We start from the raw sequence: 19,901 nt of genomic DNA on the forward strand, positions 1-19,901 counted from the left end.
CAACGCGTCGACTCTCTCGGTCCCACCCTCCACTCCGCCTGCTCTTCCTATGCTTCCAGTTCTGGGAATTCTGATAGAGGGACCGAATTGTTGGTTGAGAGTATCATGTGCGCAACTGTAAAATACAGCTTAACTAGTCCATCCAGGATACCTACAGATTGCCATGCGGATGATATTCGGTCATACTTTTTGGAATAAGGATACTCTCAAACATAATATCAGGTAAGCACGAAGCCAATCGTCGCTACTTGGTGAAGCCCGTAACTAGTCTGCTAACGTTAGCCACCGCTTTTTCATTTTTCCCAGGGAGGGAGTGAGTGGGCTAGTTAGCATATATCCTAGCAGATTTGCTACATAACAGTACATCCATTGTAACATTTCGCTACTGTTGCGTCAATCAATGTCTGGAAAAGAGCAAGTTGGCTTACCTTTATCGGGCAGTAAAATAATTGAAAAACAAACACACAAATCTATAAACGTGCTATCTTTTAATCTGCTAACGCTACTTGGGGAATATTTGCGTTCGGACGTTGACCGTTCTGTTCTCATGATGTTGTTGGTGGCTTGACATGGCTGTTGTTACACTGTGTTCATCAGCTCAGTTAGGCTAGGCTAGCCTACTTTATAACACCTTCAGCTAGGTTAACTGGCATACATGTTTAGAGTGTAAACTGGCATTTATTGAAGCACAAAACAATGGTTAAAAACAAACAGACAAAAAAACAACAACAGAAAAGGCAAGCATGTCATGATGTTGGTAGAATATTGAGTCAGGGTTTAACGTTAGGCTACATAGGATACAAACTCAATAAACCAAAACTATAACAGACAGTTATTATTTGTAATATAGACTAGCCTACAAAAAAAAAAAAAAAATGTTAGTGGGACAATTTCCGAGAAACGGCCTACAGATTGAGGCAGCTTGATTGAATAGGCCTATTTTTGCACTTCAATGTCTTTTCAGTGCTATGCAAAGAATGCAGAGAACAGATTTAATTTATAAATGACTGCACTTATCAGTGCTTGGCCCTGACGTGAAAAGCTGCCAGCTTTGATAGTGTTGATAAAGGTCCAAACCACAATATGCCCTATGGTCGAATTATCCCTATTAATGTTCCTATCCCAAAATTATTGATTTTCAACATAACATTGAGAATGTGGGGGAAAAACCTCGTCAAACTGTTTTTTGCCCACAATTTAAAAGTTTATGACAAACAAATTATGAAAACCCTGTACAGACACCCTTAGGTTCCCTTCTTCCTGGATGTCCTTCTCTTCCATGGCTTTCATTCTGGCCACTGTTTCATTTTGAAATCTTTTGCTTGGATTAAAGCTTTTGAACAGAAGCCCTGGCATTCCTGCAAAGACCTGGTGTTGTATAAAGTTTATGATTGATTCATACAAGAGATGATGTTGATTGATGAAGCCCACAATTGAATATTGTTGGACAAACCTGTTTGCTATTGGAAGACTGTTGTGGTTTCCGAAGCCTAGCAGCTGCTAAAGTTGAGTTGTTCACCTGTGTTAACCTGTGTTAACATGTGTTTTGATGTTTGAAACTGTCACCACTCAGAACTCATTTCTCAGTAGGCTAGACCAAAGTCTGCGCCCCTGTGTGTACAAATTGTTTCCCAAAAATGAGGCAGAAAAATGTTGAAAAGTGCAAGAATATCCCACTCAATTTTCTTATGTAAATTTACCCTGAGTAAATTATTGACTGAATACAGTCTATGGACTGAATCTTGTGTTCATTGCCTTAAATGGACAGCAAGGCCCTACCATGTAAATATTTAATGACCTCACAGAAGCCATCTCTGTGGAGAGGGACACGGTGGCACTCATCAAATGACCTTTTACTCCTCTGCCAACTCATCCTGTCCCCGTATAGATACTACACACATGTAAAAACAAATGTAAATGAGAGAGAGAGAGAGAGAGAGAGAGATCTAAACGCAAGTTCCCTTCAAAATTTCTAAACGCAAGTTCCCTTCAAAAATCACACCCAGTTGTGAAGCCAAGGAGTAGTCCTCCGGGAGAAGAAAATGAAGCTTTTTTTATCGGAAGGCTTGGTTTGGAATGTTTTTTTTGTCGGTTTCTTCCGAGGCTTTTGTGCAAATGTGCACTTGTACAAGTGAGCACTGCACACGCACTTTGTCAAATAACTCAACAGGTGCGCTCAAAATGGCCGATTAGTTCAAAGCTGCAGCAATATTTTACGCTCTCTCGGCTGTCATTTACTGCAAGGCCTGCAGAACATGAGGCCATTTCTGTCTTTCAACAGACACACACACACACACACACACACACACACACAGATTCATTTGAAAAACCACATTGTGTTGTGACTTTTCTGAGGCCAAGAAGGAAAATTGCAGCCTTGTTCTCCGTGCATGAAGGCCACTGGGCCTGGCATAGTGGGAAGAGACCATTCTGCTTCACTGGGAGGTCATAGAATGACCACAGTCTGAGAGAAATGCAGTCCTACAGACCCACAATCAATTGACCACACTGGAGCATGTTTATTTAATGAGGGCTTCATTTCCAGTAGTTTTGTGGGTTCGAGTTGGGGAGTGCCAGACAGAGAGAAACTGTCAGAGGACCAGATGGTGCTCAGGTGCATCTACAGGAGTTTAGTTCTGTGAAGGAATAACTGTGTAATGTCTGACTTAAGCAGCACATTGTGCCCTTTAACAGTTGTGAGGATTAGGAAGACATGTAGTTATCAGTGAATGTAAAACTGAAGACAAGATGAGATAGGCAGGTGTTGTCAGTGTTAGGTTTGTTCAAAAGTATCAAAATCAGATGTTTCCAGCACAGTATAGCCTGCACACTAGCTGTGCTAACGATGGCATGCATTGATCAAGCGAGGTAATAACAAACTGTATGTGTCAAGCTTAGGCTTGTTGGAGATGAAAACGGGACTTTTTCTGGTCCTAACCCAGCCTACAAGTGAAAGTAAATTTGGAGACTGTTGGAGACTTTCTCTTTCAGTATGAATTTAGGCTGCCATAATCTGTGCGAGTAATTTCTTCTCCCAGAGACTTTGGATCCAGGCCTACTGTTTCCCAATGTATGTTGTTCTTTCAGTCCCCCAGAAGGGGTTAGAATCACGCTGTGTGTTCTAGGTGGTTCCGGATAGTAATATCCTTCCCTTAATACTCCCTCAGAGTTTCCTTTCCTTGTGGAGTTCCTGACTCCTGTATTAGAGGAGCTTTTGTCTGTCAGGTTGGCGTGTGGGTGGACTCCCTTTGAAGCATAGCTATTTCCTGTCGTCCACCCCCCTGCTTGTTGACTCCAATATACAAATCAGACCCTTTCATATTTTTGTCGAAATTTGTTAAAAAATGTTTAGCAATCAAAACTCAATCTGATGTTATATTACAGTGGGGTCATTCCACGTCAATTCAACCAGGGCCCACGCACTTAGGTCTCAAAAAATTCTGAAAAAATTACCAGGTGTACCTATGTTACCCAGGAGACACACTGTAAAATTACTCTTATGTAAGATCAATACTAAGATACAGCCAATTTTACAGGGGGAGGGGGGTGTCGATTTTGTTTGGCCTCTTTTTTTTGTCAAAGTTCACAAGCCCACAGCGCAAGAACTAAACCATGTAGGAGCCTCAAATTTTGCATGCTGGTACATAAATAGGAATAGTATGTAGCAAAATCGTCACGTTTGGTCTGGATAATCCTGCATGGTCATAGCTGTCCCTCAAAGTTGATACAAATGTTATTGGAGTTTTTGGCTGGGCTCTGTTTAAGCCTTCAGAAGACATATTTGTACTCAACATAGGCTCTTGATTTATTTTCCTTACTGAGATAAGTAGAAACACACTCACAAAAAACAATGAACAGAAAATAAATTCCTTCAGGGTCTGAACAGCAGACTTTACAAGTCTAAAAAATCATTTTGGTTCTCATTTTCAGAGCACCCAAACACCTTGTGGGAATATACAAAGATTTTTTAAATATTTTTTTCTTTATTCTCCATGATCTTTTCTTTTTAAAAACACCAATTTGACTTGTCTTATGCAAATCTTTCTTTTTCACTTTCCACCCTGAATATGGGCAAAATGCACCATTGACATCAATATGTTTTGTATAGAGCTACCACAGGTTACTCTATACAACCACAGGTGGCAGTGTGGTGACTATATAAAACATATTAATGTCAATGGGGCATTTTGCCCATGTTCAGGGTGGAAAATAAAAAAGAAAGATTTGCATAAGACAAGTCAAATTGGTGTTTTCAAAAAGAAGGGATCATGGAGAATAAAGAAAAACATATTTAAAAAATCTTTGTATATTCCCAAGGTGTTTGGGTGCTCTGAAAATGATAACCAAAATGATTTTTCAGACTTGTGAGGTCTGCTGTTCAGACCCTGAAGGGATTTGTTTTCTTGTCATTGCTTTTTGTGAGAGTGTTTCTACTTATCTCAGTAAGGAAAATAAATCAAGAGCCTATGTTGAGTACAAATATGTCTTCTAAAGGCTTAAACAGAGCCCAGCCAAAAACTCCAATAAAATTTGTATCAACTTTGAGGGACAGCTATGACCATGCAGGATTATCCAGACCAAACGTAACGATTTTGCTACATACTATTCCTATTTATGTACCAGCATGCAAAATTTGAGGGCTTGTGAACTTTGACAAAAAAAAAGGCCGAACAAAATCGCCACCCCCCTCCCCCTGTAAAACTGGCTGTATCTTGGAAAGTATTGATCTTACATAAGAGTAATTTTGCAGTGTGTCTCCTGGGTAACATAGGTACACCTGGTATTTTTTTCAGAATTTTTTGAGACCTAAGTGCGTGGGCCCTGGTTGAACTGACGTGGAATGACCCAGTGCAGTATTGCATTGCACTCTTCTGGGAAGAGATAAACATATTGACATTGACATGCATCATTGATATAAACATATTGACATTTGCATACATCAGGGGTGGGCAAACTTTTTGGCTCAAGGGCCACAATGGGTTTTGAAAATTGGCCGGCGGGCCGCACAACACATATAAAGGTACCTTTATATGGCTCTGTTCCCAATTAAATGGATCGCATAATGTTCACGTTAGATCTGCTGCAAAGGAGAGAACTAAGAGTTAACTTAGTTTAACATGATGTTATCTCTATTTAACATGATGTTTTGACATTGACATTGCAAACGTTCTCTAAGGAGAGTGAAAAGCAGTTTGCAGTAAGGCTAACCAACGTCGTCTGTATCGCAGGAAAAAAATAGCGAGCAGCCTGATAATCAAATGAAATGCTCGGCGGGATGAAAATGTTTGGCGGGCCGGATCCGGCCCACGGGCCGCAGTTTGCCCACCCCTGGCATACATCATTAATATTTCAGATTAGCCCTCTTCTACTCAAGGTATGGCGCACGAAGGCTGAAAACCTTTTGGGGATGGTCTGTGAAGGTTTCTTGGAAATATTAAACTTTCATGGCATAAAGTAACCCGCTGGACTGGGCTGCTGAGTAATAGCTCATCACACCCGCTTGTGGGTGTCTCCATCTGTCCCTTGTTGTTTTGAAGAGCTCCAGGAACATTTCTCGCATCCTTAATTAATTGGTGTCATTACCGAACAGAACTCACATGCCTCTCACACGGTGAAGGGACCGTTGTTATTGTTATAGTCAAGTTAAGGCAAGTCAAGTCAAGTCACTTTATTTATATAGCACATTTAAAACAACAACAGTTGACCCAAAGTTCTTCACAGGTAAGGCTATCTTGGAAAATGACAAATAAAATAAAAATAAAAAAGGGGGGATATATAGTAAAGGCGTTAAGATGACAGTAAGACACAAGCCAGAAATAAAGGTTGCAATGCTCATAAAACTAGAGATAAAACAGACATAAATAAATTAAGGGGCTACTAAAAAGTCCAAAATAAGATAAGACTAAAATCAAGAAAAATAAATGACAAATAAAATGAATGCTATAGGAAATAAAAGACTGCCGCAGCAACTAAATCATTGACGCCCACACACACACGTCGTTGCGTGTTTGCCATCAGACTGTGGGTGTTTTCAGCCGAGCGCCAACCGTGATGGTGACTGATTTGCTGGAACTGGCCTCGAGGCAGCTCGGCCTCAGCTCAGTAAAACGTTAACGCACACCCTGACTCACCGATGGGCCCCCCTAAAAAAGTGCTGGAGGCTACAGCTAATCCCCAGGAGCGGTGTCTTGTTTACTTTAGAATAGGCTGGTGAAGGGGCGAAGTGGTAGTAAACGGTTGGATTGTTGTTCTCGTCCTCGTGGGCAGTGACCGAGACCCAGCCCAGATTAATGAGGTGCTCGTGGCAGACCTGAATGCCTCTCATTTAGCTCCTCATGATCTCTCCTTTTTTGATTCACTTTGTTTTTTTTAATATAGGGAGGAACAGGGGAAAATCTCAGCTGCTACTGTTTAACCTGCACCCATACGAGCCTCCCAGCATGTTTTCCACACTGCTCTGCGTCCTGTGTCTGATACTCACAGTTAGACCCAGTTTGTCTCAAGATGGTAAGTGATAAGTGATAATGGCGCTCTATAAGTACAATAAGTACAATTAAATTGAAATTGAATATCTACTTAGTGGTATTGTAATAGCCAGTCTAAGAGGCTATTAGTTGTGTGTTTCTGTAAAAATGCCTGACGCTCAGATATGCAGCAAACATTTTCTGTGTAACACTGATTGAAATATGAATGAATATATATTGTAAGATGTATGCATACTGATGTATGTCGTGCAGGTTTGAAAGCAAAGCAATAAAGCTATGAAGCATTCACCTCTTTGTGAAATTGGAGTAAAGAGCCTAGTCTGAAATAAATTTAGCACAGGAGAGATTGCAAGAGGGAAAAAGAGAGGGAGAGACAGGCCACTGGTTTATTTAATTTAACGATGCCCTTGTCCTTTCAGATTCCCCACTTGGTGTCCCTCAACAGATCAGCCTAGAGAAAGACTCTGAGGCTCAGAGGCTGTCTGTCACATGGAAGTGTAACCTTGTGTCTGTCTTCGACATTGAGATCTACCGCACTGAGTTAATGGAAATTGTTTTTAATGTAAGTACTAGAAAAATACATTATTTTAAATGTGACCTTTTGTGTTCATTCATGTAATGTCAACTTGGCATATTCTACTCCAAGGTATCACTTAAAATAGTCACAGAGGGAAAAGTTTTATTTTTTCTTTCAATTTGTTTCAGTGAGTCAATGGGGATTAACTATGTTATGTGTTGTTTCCAAAACATGGTAACAAGCCTTTTATGACACTGATGAAAATTTTAGCAAGATACAATATATCTGGTAAACAGGTTGTTGAACTCCTTGAACTTGTTTGCTTTTCCCGCTTCTCTTACGCAAGTGTCTGCAAGGCACCACTTGACACGGACACACCTTGCATTGGTGCATCCATCGTAGATGTGTCCACCCACCACACCTAATAAATGTTTTTCCATCACGTCTTTGTATTTTTAGCGTATGACAAGTGATAGGTTGACAAGGCCATAATTGTTGGGTGTGAAAAAAATAGACGAGGTTTTCATTGTACCTCAGGTGTCAGTGTACTCCAGGCTAACGTCAAGCTTGTTTATGCATCTCCACCAAACATTCCTCTGTCATGAGTCTCTTGAGGTAATGAGAGATGGGATGCTTCCATTGACTCCTCAACTGCTCTTGCTCAACTCACTGGCACCATGTACCTCCTCAGCTCAGTGGGAATAGGTCAAGGCCAAGAACATTTTCTTATTAAGTTCCTGCATTTTTATATAGTCATAAGCAATGAGCTATGAGTGGGTTTGAATTGCAGTTTAATTTTGTGGTTATCAAGGAGCTTGCTGAACACCCAATTATTTAAATCTGTGTCTGTGAACATTTGTAAAAGTTTAGACGTTCAGGGAATACATCATTTTTGCTGACTATTTTCCGTTTGCCCCTTGCTAATGTTTTCCTGTGCTGTTTTCACAGGAGACGGTGGAGCTGAGTGGTGAGAAAAACGCAGGGGATTGCCACTGGAACTGGACCTCGGCGGTGCCTCTAGAGTGCACCTCTCTCTCAGTCCGGATCCGCTCCCGAGACCAGCTACGCGTCAGCAATTGGAGCCCTTTGCAAACCACTGAGGGTAGACATCTGAAAGCACTTTCCTGGAATTTCATTATTTTTTTAAAAATGGAAAATGACAATGGTTGCAGTTTGAATTGAATGTAGGAAAATAAGTCAATATTCATCAATGCTAAAATTAAGCATTAACATTTTTGATTGTAAGGTACATTGCGATGTGTGTGCCACCCTTCCTTCTATGCTAGCAATGTATTGATTCATTTCAGTCAGCAGTTTTTCAAAATATCCAGCCTAAAAAGAACTGTGGTCTTACTGACTTTGCATTGGAAATATAAAGAAGTTCTTTTGCATTTACCGCCAAGCACAGGAACCCGACCAGTCTGCCTGCTAATGTATACAAATGCAAAACCCATAGGTTCAAATTAGTTTTCTATCTTTTCAGGGGATGACCTCCCGGACAACACAGGGGCCAAGGTGTATCCATTGGACAAGGTGGTCCTGGTTGGGAGCAGCACTACTTTCTGCTGTATTCTGGGTGAGGGGCAGGTCCTGGAGGACATCCGCTACATGAGGAGCATCATGAGGGAGGTCAGGCTGAGCCGGAGGACCTACGCCGTCACTCAGACCCTGCAGCCCCCCTCCAACACCTCCGGGACAAACGTCTTCTGTCGCGCCACCGATGCCTCCATGAAGACCACTGTGGAGGGTGCTGTCATATTTGTGGGATGTAAGCACTTTTTACCATTTAGAAGGACTGAACTGATTTCAAAGAGCAATGATGTTTACGAATCATTTAAATACACTCATGGAGTAGACCTTTATTTTAAGCTAAGAGCGTTTCCAGGCACACGCCATATTGCAACGAAGCCCAGTGTAGCTGAATGAATTGCTGAAAATCTGCTTTCCACCATCGGTGTCTCTAATACAATATACTGTATAGGCTTTTGGCAAAGTCAGAACCACTGTGGGAGAAAATCGATTTTGAGAATATGTTGGTAAAATTATAACTGCTATGATGTCTTGTTCTGTATGACTGAGTGTGGTTGATGTCTAACATCACATGTTCTTGAGAGTTTTCTGAATATTTGGACACGTGCCTTTGTGCAGACCCACCAGCTGATGAGGAGCTGATGTGTGAGACACAGGACCTGGTGTCTGCCATATGCCAGTGGAAAGAAGGCCGCTATACTCACCTGAAAGGCAAACTACGGCGCACACGCTACACCCTGAACGGAAGGTTTGGATACTTCTGCCCTTCTCTTTCAAACACCTATATATACAATTATTAGTAATTTTGAAGCACAAATAATACAAATAATAATTAGAAGTAATTTTAACTAAATTGTTAAAATTAATTGTAACAAAATATTTTTTTATTTTTATTTACATGAGTTTTCCCTGTGAAATTTTAAATGTGGTTATATGTTAACACTGCTCTCAGCTAAACTTGGTTGTTTATTCATGTGTTTGTGGCTTTTTTCCTCAATAGTATATGGTCTTTTCTTTTAGAACCTGTGAAGTCGTGAAGAATGTCAGGAGATGTACCTGGGAACAGTGGGAGGGTAACTGGACCCTCGTGGCCAAAAACCCCTTAGGAAAGAAAGAGATCAAAGACTCAGCACCACTCAGCCACAGAGGTGAGGTTTCCATTAGTTATTACATCTATGGACATAGCCTGGCTAACATCAGACCTCATCTCATTGAGATGGGGTCTGGGAACTACACATTCATTTTCTCGTATTTGAGATGTGGTTTACGAATGCTCAGAGCCGTTAATTGAGCGCTACGAATGTCTATCAAATGCGTCTGTACGTAGCTCAAAACCACGTTGGTGTGTCGTCATCGTCTTGCTGTCCCCCCTCCGTTCTGTGATCGGTTCCTTCGTTGAGGTAAAAATCGGGTCCATGAAATCCAGGCTGCCTAGCAGCGTGAATAAAATTGTGCGCATAAGGAAGCATTGGGAAACCCATGGCTAATTATATCAATTTAATTCATGGCCATTCATATATTTATTAAGTGTGCTTGCAAAGCAGCACACTTATTGTTCTTCTTAAGTTTTATTATTATTATTATTATTATTATTATTGTCAGCTCTAGCGCCTAGGCCCTTTGAGACAGAGACACCGTTCCAACTTTAAAACGTCCGGTCAGGACGAAATCATGGGTTCCCGATCATGGGAAATTATTGGAAATGTTATTTCTTGTTTATTCTAATTGCAAACCACACACATCCATTCGTAATCACTCGTACACTTTTGATACCATTGGTATCAAAGACTGTCATTTAGTTTATTTGTTGTTGCCTAGCAACTCTGGGAACAACAGAGCAAAGATTCTAGAACAGAGCTTCAGAGAGACACGTTTTGAGTTCGTGGCCAAGTGCCTAAAATATCGGTTTCCATGTGTATGTGCTGGATGGTGTGCGTCCTTTATGAAAGTAAGTGTTTTATACAGTTACAGATATAATGAGTCATATGGTAGTGGTCAACATAAACGTGCCCCTTCTGTTATTAGAATGCTAAGCGGAGAAGCATGCCAAGCAGAGATTTAACATTATTCATTTCTTGTGTGGCTAGAAGCTACGGAGGAGATGTTGCTGTATGGGATTTATGTTGCTAAGCGTGATGCCATGGTCATTTGATATGAGATGCTTGTACTCGTAACTTTAGGACTCCTATTTTTTTTTTACTAAGAGTAATTCAGGAAGCATTTTAGCCCTAAAAGTAGCGCCTGAGTCTGTGACTGCTTAAAAGAAGTCGCGAAGACTCTTAACTCACTAAGACCGAACAATTTTTTGTGGTGGCATTTCACGTCGCGATGTTTTGAAATGCGTCTGCAGGAGCTAACAATCGCGAGGGAACAATTTTGCATTGTAGGCATAACTAAGGGATGCAGTAACCCCACCAACAACAACCAAAACTAGCCTACTCATTGTCAACATGTACATTAAATGTAACGTTTCATTGTGAATCAAATTAAAAGGTTCTCCTCCTTGCAAACGTTGGCATAGGCATATGGTGACAGATTCATTTAATAATGTTGCTGCGTGGATCACGGTAAGTGTGAATGAAGTGGCCACTTCTTAATGGGACTCGCTGTTTGGAATTAGGCTAAGTAAAATAGATAAGATCAAATAAGATAAGGTTAGGATATGCCCGCTTGACAACGGCAGAGATAGAACTGGCCTTTGGCCATAGCATCCATTTAGAACGACTGGCCTTCATAGCAACCAAAGATCTTAGCTGTGATTCATGTACAGTATGCATTCATTGTGATGCAAAGTATAGAAAGGTGATGAAATATACAGAGACAGGTCAAGAAATACAGTGCAATGTAGACAGTAGTATACAGTTGATTTACAGAAGGTGGTTTAGAGTAATATGAATTAAATATAAATATGTGCAGTGTATTAGCAGTTATCTCATACAATAAGTAGAATAGTAGATGTAGCAGTAACATTATAATAGTAGAAATAATAATATAGATATATGCAGTGTATTAACAGAATATAATAAAACAGAATAAATATGGATATTCAATATGACAAATATATAACAGATATGTACATAACATACAGCTATGTGCAGTGTGGAAACAGTGTCATTGTAGTGCAGAAACAACATTATAAGAGTAGTAAGAATAAGTCTATGTGCAGGATGAATAGTATGAAGATCAGTAGAATAACTATGTATAAATGTAATTACAGTAGGCCTATGTACATTTGTAAATAAATAGAAAACTATGGGTGAGAGGGATAAATTAATTTTATTTAATTGTAAAAGTAAATTGCATTCAATTAAATTGCAATTAAAAATCTTTCCAGTAGGCTTTAATGTCACGCAAAAAGTACAACCAAAGCGTAGCTTGATCAACTAGAACGCCTAAAGAACCAGAACTTGAATGTAGTTTTTTGCTTGGTCCCAGGCCATGTTGGTCTGAGGGGAAATGAGAAAGCGGACAGTGCTGCTAAGCAAGCCCTCAATGAAGAAGTCATAGAATGTCATATCCCTGCCCCAGACCTTAAACCTATACTGAACTCTTACATCACAGATAAGTGGCAATCTGAATGGGATTAATGTACCAACAACAAGCAAGGAATGTGAATTTTGGCACGTTTTCATGATCCACTGGGTCGTTATGGGCCACACAAAATACGGTGTTTCTAAAATTACTCCTATTGTGGCTATTAGAGACATGCGTTCATGAGTATCCAGCTACATTCAATGAGTTAAGTAAAATACATTCACACACACAAAAAAAACATCACTAATGTTGTGGACATTCCTTTATTCTGAGATACATCAATAGGCTCTCAAAACAATCCCAAACAGACATAAGGTCTTTATAGAGCAAATCCATATAGATTATTTGTCAAATAAACCAGTAAAACAGAATTAGGGGATGGAATATATAACATTCACACTCATAGCTCATATTTTTAAAATAAGTGAAAAAGTATCCTGACAAACAAGCAGCATTTTAATGCCTTAGTCATATTTCATAATTTCACATTTTTCTCTAGGTTACCTGATAGCCCAGTTTGAGAGGTGCAAGACGCGTGACTTGATTTATTTTTTCAGCCAATCACTGCTGTTGTTTTATTTTATTGATTTGATTTTAGTCATAGAAGCTAAATTCGAAGGCAGGCCACAGGTAAGTAAGTAAGTATAAGTATATATACTCTTTTGATCCCGTGAGTGAAATTTGGTCTCTGCATTTTTCCCAATCCGTGAATTAGTGAAACACACTCAGCACACAGTGAACACACAGTGAGGTGAAGCACACACTAATCCCGGTGCAGTGAGCTGCCTGCATCAACAGCGGCGCTCGGGGAGCAGTGAGGGGTTAGGTGCCTTGCTCAAGGGCAATTCAGCCGTGCCTACTGGTCGGGGTTCGAACCAGCAACCCTCCGGTTACAGGTCCGAAGTGCTAACCAGTAGGCCACGGCTGCCCCGTAGGTAAAAAGTAAAATCCAACGAACTGCATTCACCCCGCAAGGCAATAGTTGAATAGAGCTTTTGAGGTATTGCCACTGCTCCAACACTGAAAGGTACTGTTAGAATGCTTGGATCAAGCCAGGTTCAGCATAGCGTATGTCACTGTCTGCTCACGTTGGTGACCGGACCAGGGCAAGCACACTTTCGCAGTTCCCGCCGGAAATGCAGTCTAGTTCTAATTCACGTTTTTCTTTGCTTGTTTGTCTTGATTTGTTTTGTTTTGCTGTTTGTATTTTACAGTGCACCCTGTGGCTCCTAAGAATTTGTCAATCTTGGTGAAAAATTCTCGGAATGCCACTTTACAGTGGTCTTGGCAATATCTGGGATATAAGGCTTTCCCCTTGATATGCCAGGTCAATGTGGCTTCTAATGGAGTGTCAGTCACAGTAAGTTTAAATCGAATGGATTTCATTCTCCTTTGACACACAGACAGTTAGTCTATGCTAGTTCATTGCATTGATCTTCTATGGTGTAATATTTCCTCTCTTTAACTAGACAATTCTAAACACAAAAGCTAGACAAGCTTGACTTGACTTGAAACAACACTGCTTCTCCCTGACTGTTCCCTGTCTCCTTCCCAACCAGCGTAACTACTCAGGAGCAGGACTCTCCCTGGTCGTATTGGAGGACCTGTGGCCCTATGAGACCTACAGGGTCCGTGTCCGCTGTGGAGCTGAGAACAACTTTTGGATGTGGGGTGACTGGAGTTCGGAGAGCAGCTTCCAGACCAAAATGGACAGTGAGTCGCTTCATATTTGTTGTTGCAGATCCTCTGTGATGCTGGACCCTGTAGTCAGATGTTGATTTGCCATGTTAAGCTGATTGCCTTACAAGAAGAACAGACTAATGTTGTATTGATTTTCGTTTGGGTTTTAAATTACTAAGGTAGTGTGTGCTAAAAGCATTGTTATTACTTACAGGGCCAGGGACGCCAGATATGTGGATATGGATGGAAAGTGACAATTCCGGCCAGATCCTGTGGAAAGTAAGGAATTCTCTAGAATCACTGTCCCTCTCAGCTTAAAACCCAATCTTCACTCTTAATACGGAATGGATTTCACAATGATAAATGCACAATCGGGAAAAGCAAACAAGCATCCAACATCAGCAGAAAAGTATCCCATACATTGCCCACATAACAACACCAATTATGTAACTTTTCGACATTTCTTCCCCAAAGCCTCTGTCTAAGAGAGAGAGCAATGGAGACCTCATTGGCTATGAGGTCACTCAAGGAAGTGTGTCGGGTGATGGAGCACAGCGCCTGGACGTGCCAGTGAGCCAGCTGAGTGTTCCGCTCGGCCTGCAGAACGTCAGTGAGCCAGTCGTCATGCTCCTCGCCCACAACTCGGAATGGACTTCTCATACCTCACAGCTCATGGTTCCCAAATACTGGGCAGGTAGGAGAACATCTCCTGGTCACTTTGTAAGATACTGTTCTTTTTTTTAAAAATTATTATTCTATTCGGTGAATAGTTTAAGTACTGGTGTTGCACAAATGATACCATTTGTCTGTTGGAAGTGTGCATGACACTTTAATTATAATGGGCAGTTAAGCACGTTGACAGGAACTGAATGGTTACCACAACACACATACCGCTCGTTTCCTGTAGATGTAGATGTGACCGGTTCTGAGATCTCCAGCCGTGATGGAGGTTTCGACATGTCCTGGCCTGCCTCTGCCAACGCGAGTCGTGGGTATGTGGTGGAATGGTTCAACACCTCCTGCGGTCAGTACTGTAGTGTGGACTGGCGGAAAGTTCCAGGCACTAATACGAGTGCAAGGATTGAGTCAAGTGAGTGTAAACTACAGCTCACCCATGGCCACATTCTGAAATCCCACTGGTTTCTTTAACTGTGTCTCATGTCATGTGTGACCTTTGTCTTTCTGCCAGGTGGATTACAGGCAGGAATAAGATACACCATCTCTGTGTACACCCTCTCCGATGAAGCCCCAGAGCTGTTGGAGAGAAGGCACGGGTACCTTGAGGAAATGGGTAAGGAGGAGACTTCCCAGACAAGTCGCAGCACCGTAGCCAGCCCGCAGTCTCAGTCCCATTGTAATCTTAGACAGGCACCCACTCCTTATCTTATTCTCATCTGACATTCTTTCCCAAGGTTGGAGATTTGGGCTTGTTTGATTCACTTGCTTTCATTATATATTTTTTTTAACACAGTTCCAGCTGAACCTGTTCCATTTCTGGAGGCAAGTCAGTACGAATCCAGTGTGCTGCTCACCTGGCAAGAGATCCCCCTGCACAGCCAGAGGGGATTTGTTCGGGGATACAATGTTTATCTTGCCAATGTCGCTAAAAACACCCTCTTAGGTAACGTTAAACCCAGTGATACAGATCTCAAATAGCAAGTGCACGGTTGCATGGTTTTCTTTAAAGATTGGACCATGACCAAAATAAGTACTTATTCAGAAAGGAATGCCTGCACATGTTTATGCTTGTGTAAGTGGTGTTAAGATTAAAAAATGGCCAACAAAAATATTTATGGATTGCACTTTTTGGAGTGAAGCTGTATTAGTAATATATTTCATGTCCAACCATTACACTCAATCTCATGTTATCATTTAAGATAACGTAGCTTTTTGTATGCTTTCCACAGCAAAGATTTCAGATCCCAGTGTGAGGAACTGCACTATAAGGAAGCTTGGCCTTGGCACGTACAAGTTCACTGTCAGAGCCTACACCTCAGCGGGAGAGGATGGCGGCTCTACGGTCTCCATTATGTTGGAGCCTTACAGTACGTTTTGATACACTCATTCAGATGCTAATGTGGGCTTTTGAGTAGATGATGAAGGAGTGAGTGAGAGTCATTAACCCCTTATCTTGTCTTCTGTGTTCTCCAGCTGACCTCCTCGTGTTTGAGATACTTATCTCTCTGGCAGCCATGAGTGTTTTTTTCATCCTGGTTACCGCTTTGTGCTATAGGAAAAGACAATGGTACTCTTTCATTACTTTAATCCTTTTTGGCTTGAATATGTCTTCACTGTGTGCTGTTTGTGTTTCACTAATTCACCGATTGGGTTAAATGCAGAGACCAAATTTCCCTCACGGGATCAAAAAAGTATATATACTTATACTTACTTAATACTTATGTAAAAAAAAAAGATTTATGAAAATTCATTAAAATGGAGGATATAGCTTTTTGGAACGAAACTCTTCATATAGAGATGCCTATGTTTTTATTTTAAAAATTTCACTGATGGTTTTGACCTCCTTTGTCACAGGGTGAAGAAGGCCTTCTACCCAGAAATACCTGAGCCCAAGCTTCCAGGGCAGTGGCGCACATCCCAGGTGAGTTTCCCTTGGTCTAGCCTTCTTGTGGCATTAAATCAAGTAAATTAGAAATATGTTAAGATGAATTAAACTCTTTTTTTTTTTTTCTTTTTTTTTTAATAGAACATTCAACCATACTGTTTAAAAGAATACACAGACAATACTATGCAAAGTTTGTGTTAAAAGTTATTCAAATAGAGATTGAAGTCATTAAAGCAATGCAATGTAGTTTTTTTACCTTAAAGGAGAATTCCGGTGTGATATTGACCTAAAGTGTCTTGAAACATGATACCGAGTGTGAACGTATGTCTCATAGCCCATCTCGGCTTGTCCCCTGCACTCCAAAATCTGGCGCTAGTTAGCCGATGCTACCAACAGCTTTTTCAATAGTGGTGCTTCGGCATCGGGCTAGCCATGCAAAAATAAATTAATTCAGTGGAAATGCATGGATTCCAGTTGCTGCTACTGGAAGAAACTGGAATCCATGCATTTCCACTGAATTATTTTTGGAATCTGATCCCTTATCATACCTGTTCATTCTTACTCGTTGCTCGACTTATCGTGACTAAATTCAAGATGGCTGCAAACGCTAAACTTCGTGAAGATACTGTCTGTATAAATCGTCTTGTAAGTAAACTACCAGTGCTTTTTCAAAGTTCTCAATGTCTCGTTTTAAATGTCAGGGCCCTCGGAAGTCTACCAATGAAGTGTGGAGATACATTGAGCCTCGTAAATGGGTGTAAAACAGTGATTTATTTGCATGGCTAGCCCGATGCCGAAGCACCACTATTGAAAAAGCTGTTGGTAGCATCGGCTAACTAGCGCCAGATTTTGGAGTGCAGGGGACAAGCCGAGATGGGCTATGAGACATACGTTCACACTCGGTATCATGTTTCAATACACTTTAGGTCAATATCACACCGGAATTCTCCTTTAAAATAATGGCTTTAAATTCATTTTGATGCAACACTAACTTAAAATAAAGAGAACAGAGTCTTTGACACTGCAGATGCGCACCTGGAACTTGTTATTTTAAGTCACTATTTCTTTTGATTTCCAAACGCTAAATCTCTCCTTCCAGGCCACAGTGGACGTGAAGCCCTCTCCTCACAGTATGGTGCACATCGTGGAGAACCCGCAGTGGGACTCTAGCAAAGAGGGCCTGGTGCCCGTGTCCGAGGAGGACGAGGACGGCGACGAGTCGGGCAGCGAGCCCACCGACACGGACTCGGACGAGCCGGGCCTGCTTCGCTACTACAACCAGGTGGTGGGCGACAGCGGCCAGGTCCTGCGCCTCCCCATCGACTCGTCATCCAGCTCGGTGGGCTCGGCTGACACCGACGTCACCTACACAGGCATCCAGACGTCCCCGGGGCCCCTTGACACCCCGCCCCAGATGGAAGCTATGGCCGCTGGGGGGTACCGACCCCAGGGCCAAGTAGTGCAGCAGCAGCAGCAGCAGCAGGTGGATCGGTCAGATGCCGATGCCGGAGCTCCTTCGTCAGCCTCGTTCGGAGGCTACAAGCCTCAGTGCACCTGGAGACCGGACTCCCCAGATGGGAACGCCATTGACGGCTCAGTGGGCAGCCCCACGTCGGTCAACTCCTCGCAGTTTCTGATCCCTGACGTCTCCTCGGAGGATTCCAGGAACCCTGCGTCCTCGACCACGTGGATCCCAAGCTTTCTGTCGAGCAAGCCCTGAAGCCAGCTCAGGTCTTCACATTGGTCTTCCCAAAAGTGGCTCTGACCCCAAAGACTGAAGGGCTGTTCCGTTGAGCTTTGTTTGAAAGTTTGACATTCACCTAAGCATGTACTAACACTAATCAAATTATGTCTGATTGATACACTACTCACAGATATTTTTTTTCTGAGCAGCTCAATGAGAATCTACCTGTACTACTGACAAGACAAGACAAGGACATTGCGGACGCTAAGAGGATGCCAAGTATAGAGACTTGTCTTGGTGAACCTCTTAAACATGCGTTAGTGTGTTAAATATTGATGTTAAGCAAGTATTATTAAGTGTTGTTTGTGTTTGTGTGCGTGCGTGCGTGCGTCTATGATGGTTTATCAATGAGAGTCCATGTTCATATTTTTAATAAGCTGACAAAAACACTACAGATATTTTGGACAATAGAAGTATATGCGCTACGAAATGTAAACACACTTGAACACATTTTTGTGTTCTTCAGTAATTTTCTAACAGTCAAACTCTTACTGGAGCTTACCGTTCAACACCTTATCTCACATTATGCCTTTAATTGTTATGCTGCCTACAAAATGCACTTTTCGTTTTCCTTTTGTGTTGTACCAGTCAAACAAAAACACTATCCTCTTTGTGAGTTCTACTGGTCTAAAGAAAGGGATTGGTTTTTAGGAAGACAAAACTTCCAAAAGACTTGTAACAGATAGGTCCAAAGATTGTAGTACAGGTTGTAGTACAACAAAATCAAGTTATTGATGAGGTCCCAGTTTATTGAAGATGAGGTAAAATCCTACATTGTAGACACATGTTCTTTGTGGCTGTGTGTGTGTGTGTTGTTGCCTTGTGAACATTGTGCAATCTGCAATGCTAAGGGGTTTTTTTTTTTTCTTTTGATAGATTACAGTGTTGTGTCAGACTCAACACTGTGGTTTAGCTCGAGTGTGTTAGGCAACACTAATGGTGCAGTTGGTCAGGGCAGATAAGGCAATGTTTTGAAAGACTACTGTGAAGATACTCTTCATGATATATGGCAGGACATTTTCTTTCCTTAACTGCTGTTCAGGTTATACTGGAGTCACTACAAAAATGCAGTGGTCATTTCTCAGGTTAAGGAATGGGATGACTTGCATGGAGTTGCATGTGAAGCATAAAACATAACAACAAAAGACACGGGGGCATCATGTAACTAGATAATATATTATAGTGTGTTTAGAAATTACTATTGTTCTTAGCCTGTTGTGTTGAGGCTGTAAGTAAGTGCTACTGTGACTTAAATCCTATAAAGACTTTCATTACATGTTAAGAGGATATATGTGCAGTAGGCAGTGTGTGTGTGTGTGTGTGTGTGTGTGTGCGCGTGTGTGTGTGCGAAAGAGTCAGGTATATTTCTTTTAAACTGTGAAATAGGGGGTCAGAAGTGCAGACAGCTGTTGTTGTTTTTTGCAGGCACGAGATGCATCAGTGCATCATTTACAATTGCAAACGTGAGAGAAGATGTAGCTCTTGGATAAAAAGGACGCATCTGTAGATGTGATGGTGCACAATGACAAAAACAATATGACCTTGCCAGTAGCCGTCATCTTGTTGATGACAAATTTCTGCATTCTTTGCTGCTTTACATGCATGCATCGCAGATGTAATTAACACTAACTGTAATTCATTGCTTCTGTGTGGTTTAGTATTTATATCAACTGTTAAACTAATAACTGACAGCTTGTGCATGATATTATGACTACGATAAAGCTATCATAAACTATATAACCATTAAAACACTGAATACCCCTATAACTGTGTTGTTTGTGTATTCTTTTTGTCATTATTTAACATTAAGTTTAATCATGTATCAGAAATGTGTCTGTCTTTCTTTTT

At 41.3% G+C, this 19,901-nt stretch overlaps 1 protein-coding gene across 1 annotated transcript; it reads left to right on the plus strand.

The window, feature by feature from the left end:
* Nucleotides 1–83: 83 nt before the first annotated feature.
* lifra (LIF receptor subunit alpha a) lies at nucleotides 84–19,817 on the plus strand. The gene is made up of 18 exons (XM_042102456.1): nucleotides 84–222; nucleotides 6,379–6,507; nucleotides 6,905–7,047; nucleotides 7,951–8,104; nucleotides 8,486–8,770; nucleotides 9,151–9,280; nucleotides 9,553–9,680; nucleotides 13,281–13,426; nucleotides 13,626–13,779; nucleotides 13,961–14,025; nucleotides 14,221–14,440; nucleotides 14,654–14,836; nucleotides 14,936–15,037; nucleotides 15,218–15,367; nucleotides 15,654–15,791; nucleotides 15,898–15,991; nucleotides 16,279–16,345; nucleotides 17,409–19,817. The coding sequence occupies exons 2-18, from the start codon at nucleotides 6,441–6,443 to the stop codon at nucleotides 18,027–18,029; spliced, it is 2,847 nt and encodes a 948-aa protein (XP_041958390.1). The 5' UTR covers nucleotides 84–222; nucleotides 6,379–6,440; the 3' UTR covers nucleotides 18,030–19,817.
* Nucleotides 19,818–19,901: the final 84 nt, after the last annotated feature.

This window comes from Alosa sapidissima, chromosome 8, assembly GCF_018492685.1.
Source record: "Alosa sapidissima isolate fAloSap1 chromosome 8, fAloSap1.pri, whole genome shotgun sequence".
Lineage (NCBI taxonomy): Eukaryota > Metazoa > Chordata > Actinopteri > Clupeiformes > Clupeidae > Alosa > Alosa sapidissima.

Coding starts and splice junctions, on each gene's coding strand:
- lifra (XM_042102456.1), top strand. CDS start 6,441: ATGTTTTCCACACTGCTCTGCGTCCTGTGTCTGATACTCACAGTTAGA. Junction 9,281..9,552: donor CGCTACACCCTGAACGGAAG/GTTTGGATACTT, acceptor CTTTTCTTTTAG/AACCTGTGAAGTCGTGAAGA. Junction 9,681..13,280: donor AGCACCACTCAGCCACAGAG/GTGAGGTTTCCA, acceptor TGTATTTTACAG/TGCACCCTGTGGCTCCTAAG.